The following is a 12,918-nucleotide window of genomic DNA, read 5'->3' on the forward strand; positions in this document are numbered from 1 at the left end:
GTTTCTCTGTAATGTACACATAGTAGCTACGAAGCAGATGCCATGTTTGCTACTGCCACAAGCTCCTGAGACGAAGTGATCCAACTGTGCATAGCCAACGCCACCTAGAATAAACAAAAGCCTGGGGGCTCGTTTCTCGCCTCTTCTAGCCTCGCAAGTTCGTGTGTGCTTCGCCTTCACCAGTACTACGCCACAGGCCGTCCAATGACCATGGCGCAAGTGCAAAAAAAAAGAAAAAGGTCCATTGTGATGGCTCGATCGCCGTCGCCAAAAGTCGTGCACGAGAACGCGTGCCGTCGCTATCAGTGTTGCAAACCTCCATTCGCATTTTCCCCTCTGATTGGGCGAAAAATTTCCCCAGATTTCCCTACACTACAAGTTTGTCCAGCGGCGGCTCATATACTACCGGCGACGGCGTCGAGAACAAATGCGAGAAAACGACGTCACCTAAGCGCAACCTTGTCCTGCAGTGACAGGTCAGTCGGAGAATATGAATAAATGTGCGAGAAATTTGTATTTGCATCGTGATTTCATGGTACACTCAAAATTCCATAACAGTTTCGCTCCCGCAACAAACAAACATGAGATGCCAAGGGCGACTTGGCGAGGTGCGGCAAGCAGAAAGGAAAACAAAACCGTGGTTCCCTGCCAGAAAGTGGATGTGCGGAGCACATGGGCGCGGCCGATCTTCAAGTACCTGCCGTCGATGCCGCCGTCGGTGCTTGGGAAAATTACGGTGCAGAGTGAGATCAGCGATCAGCCCACGTCCTTCTGTGGTTGAATTTTTCCTTTGCTTGACCCAGGGAAAATTGTATATAATGAAATTTTTCGGTACAGGCGTCACAGCAGTAAAATCCCCTAGATTTTGAAGGAATTCCTTTTTTCCACAGGCAGACTTCAAATCCCCTAGATCTAGGGAAATTTCCCTAGAGTTTGCAACACTGTGAACCATATGCGCGTGCGGAGAAATGCTCAGGGACAGCTTTCACTTGGCGACACCCGACGCGACGTCGTGAACGGATGGCGGAAATAGATGCGCATTTCCGGCGTTGGGACACGAGAGACGTCGAGCCAGAAAAAAAACAAAATGCCATTCTGAACTTCTTTCACGACGTTGGCGAGAGCTGCCAAGAACGATATACTGGCGACCAATCAGGTGACACAGAAAGGCCACGCCTCCTGATTTTTGATCTGCTTTGGACGACGAAATGCCACTGTGGTGGGAACCTGAAAAATCGTGCGCTCTGACGGGACGGCGGAAATGCGCGCCTATTTCCACCGCCCACTCACGCCGTAACGGCCCGAATGGTGACGTCGGGGGACGTCGGGAGAGAGTACGTTTTCACAGTACGAAGAGCTTGCCGCTATGTCTCGCGGTTGACAAGACTCTTTGAGATATTTCCTCAGCCCGCTCTTCTTTTAGTGTATTCTGTGGATCCTCCATGTAGCGAGCTTCTATGCCACGACAACGGCGAAAACCAGCAGATGAAGAGTGAGAAGGCGTGATTTGGACATGCCACCTCATTGGCCAAGAGAACATCGGTCTAGCGGGCTTCGAAAACGCGGCAAAACGAAAGGTTCTGCATGTCGAACTGCTGCGTCTCTTCTCTGAGGACGCCATATAAACGCGCGTCTACTTCCGCAAGCGACGGAAGCGTCATCAAGTGGGAACTGGACATTAAGCATTCGGTTCAACATTTATCGTTGCTTGTGTTTTATTCGCGATCTCTGAAGCTTCAAAATTATTGCATGGACTATCTAATACACTTCAGAATGAAATTCAAGTCCTATCATTTGTCAGGATATGGCTTGACACGGGTTGTGTAAAAGTTTAGAAAAACACAAAACTAAGTATATTAATTCGGAATACTTTTGTCACCATGATGTCTTTGTTCCTTGTTCACCATATGGTAGTGAAGGCACCATTATCAGTGCGATATCTGCGCACTGGGTCGTCATCAGCGATGCCTTCCTTATTCGAGAGATTTGTCTCCAACGTGAACGTCTAACACCGGACTTGTTTTAGTCGTGCAGTCTCCTCTTACACTCTAAAAACAGAGCTTCAGCGCATAGCACGCTCCTAGCCGACCATCATCCGGAATGACAATGTTCTCTTCCTTGACTTGATGAAAACAGGGGCGTATGTCATTTTTGTGGCAATTATGAACTGCATAATGCCACAAAAATGGCGTACGCCCCCCGTTTTTAGCAAATCAGGGGAAAGAACGATGTCACTCGTGATGATGGTTGGCTAGGAGCGTGCTATGTGGTGAAGTTCATTTTTAAGCGTGTACAACGCGGACAATCGTATAGGCACACGGGCTGGCCAGGGAACGGCTCTTTAGTGGTCACCCCGCCAAGCGTACCACGTGGCCCGCCTGTTACTATATGGTGATAGGCGAAGTCAACGCGGTTCTGCGACGTGGCTGTGGACACTCCTCTGACCATTCAACGGCCTCTCACGCAGCGCAGGCGAAGAACAGCAGAAGCGCAGGCGAAATGACAAGGAACGCTGGCCGCTTCAACGACGTGGCAGCCACTGGTAGCCGCAGAGAGTATACATGTGTGTCGTCTGCGGCGATTTTATCTGGATTAGAGGACATGGCGGCTCTGTATCCGCATGGCGAATGAGTGAAGGGGCACTAAGCAGGCTTCCTATATCTAGGCGGCATTGGCATAGAAGCTGTACCATAGTTCCGCTGATGCTGTCGATGACATCAAGTGGGATGCACAATAGGAGCGCCAAGGGCTGTGTACGTTCTGTGAAGTCCAGCACGAATTATTGAGGCAAATATGACGAGGTGCACATGAAGGCTAGTGGTGTCGCAATATGCACAGTATCGCAAGTATTTGTTGCAAGTAAAACAGTACATGACGAAGAGGGTGGAAGGCGTCGTTCACAGGATCCAGGGGACTCTTTGTGTATCCTTACAGCCTTGAACGTAGCCTTGAACTTGGCGATGGATGATCTTCGTCTTAGGAAACCATGCTTAAAGCAAATTGCGACGTGATTACGATCCAGCAGATCTTCTCTCCGAGAACTACACTTTTAGTGGCGTACTTGTGTGACGTGTTGAGCCTCGATATACCAAGAGGTGGACATATCGAACCCAGAGTACGACAACCCATGATCACAGTTGTCTCTCGACGTGAAGCCACGAATTATTATCATTATCATGGTCGGTATTGTTTTTCTTCCCTGCTTCATGCAGATGAGCCTGCCTACATTACACTTGTCGTTGTCGCGATACTCAACCTCCTGAATAGAAATCATACGCAGATCAGTAGACTGACCCCTTCGGCGTTGTACTACGTTGGGGTGCAAAATACGACAACATATTTCGGAACCGTTTGACAATCTCTCGGCACTTACACCTTTCCCAGATAGCAATGCACAACCACAAAAATGCTATGGACGCGGAGAGCGCGCCGAATAAATTGAACAAGCCCTCGTAGTCTCCTAGGGCGTCTCTGTAGTAACCTGTAAAGAACAACATCATTTCATAAGCCCTTCTTCTCATATGGGTGGTAAATAGCGCGATAGAAGACACGTACACTCTATGGAAACAGAAACCCGACGTTATTGACACCTGGGTCTGCAACTCTCCACTGGTCGAACAGGCTGTTAGCTTGAAGAGCCATTTTAAAGGTAGATAAATCAGTTGTTTATGCCCTGGCAACCTTAGCCATATCATTATGGCTCGTTTATTTTATCGTTTTCTCGCTTGCAGTTGCTGCCTATCAGAGCAGTTCGGACTTTAGTTCCGACAGGGGAGGATGGAGGCAGCGCCGTCCCTGGCACCAGCCGCCCGCGGAGGCGCCGAATATGCAGGTCCCGGGAGCTATAGGTTCTCCAATAAAGAGAAACCCAAGAGGTTTTTTGCGCTCTGATGTGCTCTCTATACAGGGGCGGATCTAGATTCCTCCCCCATTTCTGTCTTCACATAGCGTTAATTGACCTAGATCGTGTATCAACCCCGCTGACCAAGGCTGTACTCCCCTCTCAGAAAAAATCCTGGGCTCTCTCTATGGGGTTTAATGTTTAACCGGCCCCAGCCGGAAGCTCACCTCTGCTGCCTATTCTTCTTTTTTTTTTCTTGCAATTCCTTATCTACATCCCCTGGTTTCATATTTGTGAGCTGGAGGGGCAGGTATCACTAAAGCTAGTCCTTTAATATATTATAATTTATAATCTGATTCGCCACGTTCTGATTTAAATCTCGAGTACTAAGTCAACGTTCCAGTGTAGTCGTGTTCAACCTAAGAGCGGCACATTTATGCTTATATTGACTCGAATGGCTGGTCGCATCACTCCACGTCGCGAAAGGTAGTGTACCGACATCGAAACTCTAGGGCAGGGTGTCTTAGATTCTACAGGAACCCTATAGGCGGGCGGCACCTCGTGGCGCTGAAGGAGTAATTCTGTCGCCACGGGCTCATCGAGTGTAGAGGACCTCCTCCCAGAAACCATACTGTGGGACATCTCCCAGGTATCCCCACAAAGAGAGATTGCCTCTCGCACAGTACACGCTCATCGCTGCTAAACGTACACATACCTATTAGCAGTTAGTTAGCAGTTCACACAGTAGATGCTCATCACTGCTAAGTGTACACATACCTATTAACGGTGGTCTTGCGAACCCTAAAAATCCCGCTAGTAGGGTGGCCATTCCGTAGCATACACCAAGTTTGTCGATACCCACAAGTTCCATGAAAAGCACCGGCACCAATATGATGGTGCATCCCGTACACCATCCACACATCACAGCCATCATCACCTGGTAGTAAAAGTCGTCGCACGCCGGGATCATGTATTGGACAGCACCCCACACGAAAAGGTGAAGCGACATCACTGCACTGCGTGAGAGGTAACCTTTGTCCGTTATCCAACCAGACCCGAGTCTCGCCACGAGGTCACTGATGTTATAGGTGGTTATGAGAAAGACGGCGTACCATCGCGTCACGCCACGGTCTGCGGCGAAGTCCACGATGACAGTCATGTAAGACACCATACAGTTCAGGATCTGTGCGAAAGACATCGCGATCAGATAGAACTTTAGCTTGAAGAGGAAGGACAGGAAATAGTCTGGCTTCGTACAAGGAGGGGAAAAGGACGTCTTCAGTTGACCGTTGTTGTTCATCGATTTTTCCATAAACGGCTCTGTGACATCGGACAGTTCATTGTGGGTCTTTCTATCGGTTGCTTGTTTCATCTCGTATGACATCCTCGAAATGTCTCCCTTGCTGTCAAAATGAGTGTTGCAATGTTGCTGGTCGTCGTCTTGTTCTGTCCTATCCCTCTTGTGGAACAAGGCCTCATGGTCATGCAGTAGAGCATGCTCATATTCAGGTTCCCTCGTAATAATCCCATCATATTTTAAACATTTTCTTCCAGGCTCGTCCAGTATTCGATTCGTGCCATCTGCTTTGATTGCTGTGCCGTTTCGTGCAATTGGGGACGACGTGGATCCCGATGGTTTTGTAGGCTGAATGTCAGACTGACTAGGAAGAATTGACTGTTTAGGTGGATCTCCTTGCATGAATGCTCCAGCACCCGCGTTAAGCATGATAGCACCAATGATGAGGAGTGTTCCACGGAAGCCATATTGTTGCAGTAGTGCTTGAACCAGTGGAGGAAATATGAGGCCGCCTATAGTGAACCCAGCAGCGCTGATGCCTGAGGCTGTGGCCCGATGCCGGTGGAAGTGCTGGTTGATGACCACTGGATGAAGCCCCGTCAATCCAACGCCCGTTCCTGTTGTGAGTATTATGGAGTGTTGTATCTTTACTAGTCCACGCAGAGTGAGGTCATGAAAGCTCTACACAATTCGTACCGTACTCGAACTGGGACAACATCTGAACGGATATGAGCAACGCCTGCCTGTGGCATGAATTGTATACATTTTGAATGAGGATGAGAAAAGTCATTGTGTTATGCAAATTATACGGAATACGAAAATGACGCGTAGTTGACCCGATTTGACGATTTGACACCTGGACATTGTCGAAACAGGTTTACGTGCCGTCTTCAACATTTTCCCAACTTATTCCCCAAGTGCACCTAATATTTCTTCACTCGTGCACGGATGGTGACTAGTGTCTAAATTTTCAGGACTTGCAAATATGTGAGCTAGAATCGGTGCCACACTCCGCACATTGTACACGCGAAGTTGTGCCAGAAGCACAGTTAGCGCTCATTGATTAAGACATTCAGTTACCGCTTCTGAGGACTGCAAAAAACGTACTATTGAAGTGCCGGTTAGACCTCACATACCTTGTACGACACCTAGGAAGGCAGCCAGAAAGATAATGTTCGTGGCGTGAAAGGACACGCAGACAGCAAAGGAGGCCATGATGCAGCCGATGAGTGTTACCTTCCAGATGCTCACGTATCTGGCCAGCACACCGGCCAGCGGTTCTGCATAGAGAACAGTTTGCCTGTAGAAATGCAAAAGGGTGGTTGTTATCGGTCACATCAATATTTGATAAATTCACTTCTGAACGGATTCTAGGAAAGAAATTTCTCCCTCTGTGGTCCTAGGGTAGTTTTGGAGATGTTTTACAGAAATGTAGGTTAATTTTGCATGGCTTTTCCACGTGCATTAGCCGCATTGTATGACTGACTAAAATTTCGACCGCCTGAGGCACAGAGGTGACCTGAGGTCCTTTAACGTGCGACGAAAATCTCCGACCTTTGTCGAAATTTCTCACTCCCACATTGCTACCGCTCTTGGACGGGAACGACCCAGCGACGTTGAGCGCAGTAGTGCAGCACATTACCGACTGAACTGCTGAAGCAGTTATTTAATAGAAAGAGCACCCCATAGGGTTCAGCAAGCTAAGAAGCCTTGACTATAAGCGCGTTAAGACAGGCTAGTTGGTGAGAGTCCACGGTAGAAGGAGCAAGCAAAACAGAGACGACAACAACAACACGCAAGCTCTCTCCTGCGCAGCCCTCAAGCCCTGCACAGGAATTCCATTGAAAACGCTACAGCAACGGCTCAAACGCTACAGCAACGGCTCAATCTCCAATGCACATAAGGCGAGGGAAAGAAGGCGGTCCTCCCTGGCGCTCCGCAGGACTACAATATGCGCAGAAATGCGGTCGGCTGTAACGGACGAAGTGTCTTGATTATGCAGAACCTGTATCGTGCGAACGGGACTATCGTCAACGAGACCACAGCCCCATGCCAGAGAGAAAAGGCACTCACGCGGCTTATGCAATGAAAGAACATTTCCCTTGTCGAGAAAGATTGCGGTCCCCTATCTAGTGGATGGATCGAGTGGATGGATCATGTGCAAGGTATAAGTACGTGTGGCTGCGTGGTCCTTCCCTCAACACGTGGTGCCTGACTCGCGACCAGTAAAGCAGACAAAACAGTCGTTCTGCTGTGGTCTTATAGGCGCAGTCCAGTCGCGCAATGGGGCGTAATGTACTAAGGTCAGTCCGGTGACTGTGGTACTTACGGGCAACGTGAAGCTTGACACTTGGCCAAGGAACCTGAAGGAAACTGCCGAACCTGAGAGGACAGGATACGCGTGGAGGGTCGAGCGGACACCAGAACCACTTGTAAAGCTCCGACAGCAGTGGAAGGGGGATCGCGCTTACTGGGATGTACTCAAATCTAGCCCTATTCCCATTCTTCGGTCCGCCATATACTACCTACTTCATGACCTCATTCAGTGCTTCACAGGTGTGCGCCGTCAAGTGTGACCATGCAAGGCGTACGTTGCCTATATAGGACCTATCTAGCGTAGAAAATCATAGAACCGTAGAAATTGTACAGTCCCCAAGTTCCACTGGAGGAACAGGGTTCAATCTTCTCGAGGCTCCTCTTCGAAACCACGCAGAACCCGTGATGTACTTCTTTCCATACGTCCCGTCTAAACCCAATTCTTCGAAAATCGCCATGTACCCGAGCGCAAAGAAAGGCGACCGCTGGCTCTATATCCCAGGTGTTGTCCTCATTCAGGATGATTGGGCATAATTATCGAACAACTCGGACTCTGCTGATCTGCGGGCTGTAGGTGGATGAAGTCGGAGCACTACGTCGCGACAAGAGAGAAGCGAAACCATGGTCTCCCTCGGTTGCCTAATTCACAGGATAATACTTCTCAGACAATGAGCCCGTGTTTTATTAAGCATGCGTAGTCGCCAGGTGTTTGCGGAAAAGAATTCCTCCAGGACACCAACATGTTTCGAATCTCCAAGCCATGTCAAAACTTCAAACGTGGCGCGCTGTCCGGAAAATGACAGCTTTCCAAGTTGATATGAATAGGACAGAACACAAAAGTGAGTTGCAATTGTGGCAGAATGGCTAGGATTAAGAACGGGGAAGTGTACCAGGTTCGAATCCCGGCATCGGATGTACCGTCTCAGTGCTTACCCGGGGTTGCCCTCATGTGTGTAAAGCGTAGCAAATGTTGGTAGAATTCCCTATGAATTCGGCACAGGATCCCCTCGAGCGGCATGCCGTCTTCAAACCGTTCTCAAACTGTAAGACGCAGTGCACGCTTGCTTTAACACGGAATCCTCAAAGAATTATCCGCGCTAATAAGCTCAACACCCAGAACTTGGCAGTCGTCCCAGTTGGCACATGTACTACTTGACGAGTAGACAGCATGAACAGATATCATCAGAACAAATAGTAAATTCGAAGCGTAGCCGAAGATAACGTTAGATCTTATTTTGTCACAGGTCGATGCTCTATAGGTACGTGCGGAATCTTCAAGAGATAATGCGCCCACAATTGGGAAGAACGACGACCTAGTACCCAGGGACTGCTTAATTTCTGGCACAACAGATACAGTTCCGTAGTTGATGCCTACACAACCTGACCTGTCCAACTACTGGTAGGAATGCAACTCGAACACACAATTCGAACACAGTTCATCCTTGACTGGAAATAAGCAAAGGCCAAAGATCGACTTACTGCCAAAGCAATTGCAGACCACCGTTAACGTTATGGGCCAAGAGGCCTGTTGCCTGTCAACGTCGAATGCGTGCAGAGTTCCTACATAGATGACAGCCGATGACCTCACCAGGGCCAAGATGAACCCATTAATCCAACAACAGGCCACAGCCACTGCCCAACTGCGAGCAGAGTCCACTTGTGTAGCCATCCTTTCGTGCACTGCATGGAATGTAAACGGCGCGCAAGTCTTATCGGAAGTACTCAAGGGCAGACCCTAATAGACTATAAGGGACATACAGTTGCATAAGTGATGCCGCTGCCAGAAGCGCCGCAAGAAGTTATTGACCTTGTCCGATTGCGCTCTCGACGATGACAGTAGGCGGAAGAGAATATTGTTCTTGGAGAAAGAGGAACGCTTTAGACGGGGATATACCTTGGCCTGGTTGACGCCAAATGGAAATTAAACTGTCGGGCGTCTACGCTGAATGGCATGATGGTAGCTGCCTTGTGCTGGAGACCTTGTGCCTTTTGTCCATTTTAAAGTGCACGTCACCTTGTAGCTTACGTAGTGCATTTCCGTAGACATATTAAACCTCTGTTCATGCTGATTTGTTTGTACTATCTCATATTTGCACCTCGTGCTCACCGAACGTTGGCATTGAGCGCTGCATGAGGCCTCACGATTAGTGTCTGCCATTTTCATCGCGCACATTTCCGTCAAACTTATATACAATGAACCATTAGTACCTTTAGATATTTATTTTTTATTTTGCATACACAACCGTGTCGCAGTGAATAAAGCAAATTGTATGCGTGCATTTGACAACATTGGTCGGGTGAAGTTTATTAAAGCAGGGGCAAGGCTTTATCTTTTGTTGGTAACGCTCGCTGACCATGGTGCATTTTCTACCACTTGATTCGGACGTTTGTATTGGAAAATTGTTCGTGTTTTGACCCTGAAGAATGTATTTTTGAACTGCCAACAAATGGAAGAGAGAAAATAGGTCATTCTTGTTCTTGACTGTCACAGTGTGGCAACAGAGGCAATACGAGGAGAAAAGCATGTCTGCTGTAGGGAAAGAGTCTGCAATCTCTCTTGCTCTAGACTTTGAGCATAGCTTTTCTCCTTCTGGAAAAGCAGGAACACGTGCGAACAAGTGCTTGCAACTACTAAGTGGTTGGCTCTGCCCATGAAGATCAATGCTATTTTTCCCAACAACAGCGTGACAAAGTCGGTGTAGCTGCTTTGTTTTGGCCCCTTTCTCACGTGTGCAGTGCTTCCTGTCCTTGTGTTTATTGGCTACGGAGAAACAGCATCACTTTGCCTCATACAGAATTATCTCAATTATCGCGATAGAATTCTCTCTATTCCTTCTCCGCCTCATTTCTCTAACCTGCGGTACAGGCGGAGGAATAATTGTACTAAGAATTTTTGTTATCCACGCAAAAAACGTACTTTAGTCTACGACCTATATATAAGAGCAGTACATTTTTTCAATGACTTCTAAACTTCCCATGGTTCTGAGATTTCTTCAGTAAAAGCGAAATCAGCCTTCGTTACAGGGGTCGCTGCCTTCCTTGGACAACTACAGGTTTTCCCGCTCATTTTAATTCATTGGTCGCTCAATTTAATCCAAACGCTACCCAATTTAATCCAAGTAACACGTGTAAATGTATTCCATATACATATTTCGTCAAGGAAATTGTAATGACTGAGACTTTCATGACTACCTCAATGTATCCTGAGTTTATGACTGCTGATCGAACAGCCCCTGGTTCTTGCAGTGTCATGCGGTGTTTTATGACTGCTGTTTCCCATTATGACATGTCATGACTATTTTCATAGTATTGCCATGCATTGATTTTATGGGACTACTGCTGCTTCAATAGTGTCACGACAGTGTTTTGTGACTGCCAACGGTCATTATAATGTTCTATGACTGTTTTCATGATGTGTGCTAGGAGCCGATTTTATAGGTTGCGTCAAACAGTGTCATATAGTGTCTTATGACTATCGACAGCCATTATGACATTACATGACTATTTTCATGATATGTGGCATCAGTCGACTTTTTGGGACTACAGCTGCTTGAAACAGTGTCATACGTTGTTTTATGACCACTGGTGGTCATTATGACATTTCAATACTATATTTTCACGTGACATGAATCGATTTTATGGGAGTACAGCTGCTTGAAATAATGTCATCGAGTGTTTTACGACTGTCGATGTCATTATGATATTCCATGACTATTTTCATCATATGTGCTATGAATCGATGTTATCGAACTACGGTGGCTTCAAACAGGTCAGATGGTATTTTATGACTACCGACAGTCATTATGACATTTCATGATATCTTTACGTGTGCTATGAATCGATGTTATAAGACTACGGTTGCTCTGTGACACTATTTGGAGCAGCCGCAGTCCCCTAAAATCGATCGGTGGCACATATCATGAAAATAGCCATGGAATGTCATAATGACAATCGGTAGTCGTAAAACACCATATGACACTTTTTGAAGCAGCCGTAGCTCCCTAAAATTGATCCACATGACAGATATCGTGAAAATGGTCATGGAATGTCACAATGACAGTTGGTAGTCATGAACCACCGTATGACAATGTTTGAAGCAGCAGAAGCCCCCGAAAAATCGACTCATGGCACATATCATAGTCATGTAATGTCACATTGACCGTCGGCAATCATAAAACACTGTATGACACCGTTAAAATCCAGCAATAGTTCCAGAAAACCAATTTATGGCACACATCATGAAAATAGTCGTGAAATGTCATGACAAAAAGCAGTCATCAAACACCGCATGGCTGCAAAAAAACTCGTGTTAATTGTTGGATCAGTAGTCATAAACTCATGATACATTGGCATAATCATGAAAGTCTCAGTCAGGGGAATTTCCATGACGAAGAACATATGGAATACATTTACACGTGTTGCTTGGATTAAATTGGGTAGCGCATGGATTAACTTGGTTGACCACTGGACTAAATTGGGTAGCGCTTGGATTAAATTCAGTGACCAATGGATTAAAATGAGCGGGAAAACCTGTAGAGCTACAAACTTTCTCGTTCTTCGCTGCAGACTGATATCTGGATCTACGTTTATTCTATAGGGTGTGCCAACCGAATCTTTCCGAATCCTCGAATCCTAGACAGGGATTCGATATTCGGAAATCCGAATCCCAGTGCCCAAAAGGCGAATCGAACCTTTCGAATCTACCAAACACGTTTGTCTCTTTCTTTTAAAAATTGGCACCTCCGAACTTCGCCTAAAGCCTGATTGGCTGGCGGATGTTTCCTTGTTTCTTTACATTGCTCTGGAGCCAGTTTTCGTCACCACCACCACCACCACTACATTGCCCTGGGACTGCAAGAGTTCAGGGAGGGACTCTTACATTACAAGTTTGAAAGTAACATAGCTTTGCTTTTGATTATTTTAGTTATATGTAAAAAATTCGGACTCGAGAATTTATGTGTTTCCTGTAGTCGATGAACAACATGTTAAATAAATTGCATTTAGAAGAAGAAGTAATAAATGACAGTTATTTGTCGCATAAATTGCATTTAAGTATACGGGTATGTTTTCTCCTGAAAGCAAACTATTATTTAATTTGTTTCTCATTAAACGAAGATATCATATTCTGCTTCATAACACTTTTCAGTAGAAGCGTTTCTTTTCTTCTTCTTTTTTTTTCTTTTTTTTTTTTGTCTTTTTAAACTCTTTCTTAGGAAAGGATTCGAAAGATTCGTGGATTCATAGAACCTTCCTTGGATTCGGATTCAGAAAATTCTGGATTCGTCCCATCACTAGTTTATTGCACGACCTACTACTACGTGGTTTATTGAACGCGGAATCGACGACGACGAAGACAAATTATGCTCCCGTTTTGTCAGCGCACTTGAACCACCACATATTCGGCGTTTGTCACATGTTGCCTCCTTCCCTGGACATCCCGGTCGACGGATAATTCGTCAACAGA

At 46.5% G+C, this 12,918-nt stretch overlaps 1 protein-coding gene across 1 annotated transcript; it reads right to left on the reverse strand.

Annotated features, from left to right (window-relative positions):
• Nucleotides 1–2,255: 2,255 nt before the first annotated feature.
• LOC135389694 (uncharacterized) lies at nucleotides 2,256–9,123 on the reverse strand. The gene is made up of 4 exons (XM_064619728.1): nucleotides 8,934–9,123; nucleotides 6,275–6,418; nucleotides 4,619–5,755; nucleotides 2,256–3,481 (listed from the first exon to the last, which is right to left on the reverse strand). The coding sequence occupies exons 1-4, from the start codon at nucleotides 9,121–9,123 to the stop codon at nucleotides 3,282–3,284; spliced, it is 1,671 nt and encodes a 556-aa protein (XP_064475798.1). The 3' UTR covers nucleotides 2,256–3,281.
• Nucleotides 9,124–12,918: the final 3,795 nt, after the last annotated feature.

This window comes from Ornithodoros turicata, chromosome 3 (genome assembly GCF_037126465.1).
Source record: "Ornithodoros turicata isolate Travis chromosome 3, ASM3712646v1, whole genome shotgun sequence".
NCBI classification, from domain to species: domain Eukaryota; kingdom Metazoa; phylum Arthropoda; class Arachnida; order Ixodida; family Argasidae; genus Ornithodoros; species Ornithodoros turicata.

Bases quoted from the DNA above. Each gene is read 5' to 3' on its own strand.
- LOC135389694 (XM_064619728.1), bottom strand. From the start codon at position 9,123: ATGGCTACACAAGTGGACTCTGCTCGCAGTTGGGCAGTGGCTGTGGCC. The intron at 6,419-8,933 runs GTAAGTCGATCT...TTCTCTATGCAG, and splicing joins GGTCTGCAATTGCTTTGGCA to AACCGCTGGCCGGTGTGCTG. The intron at 5,756-6,274 runs GTATGTGAGGTC...TACTCACAACAG, and splicing joins CTTCCTAGGTGTCGTACAAG to GAACGGGCGTTGGATTGACG.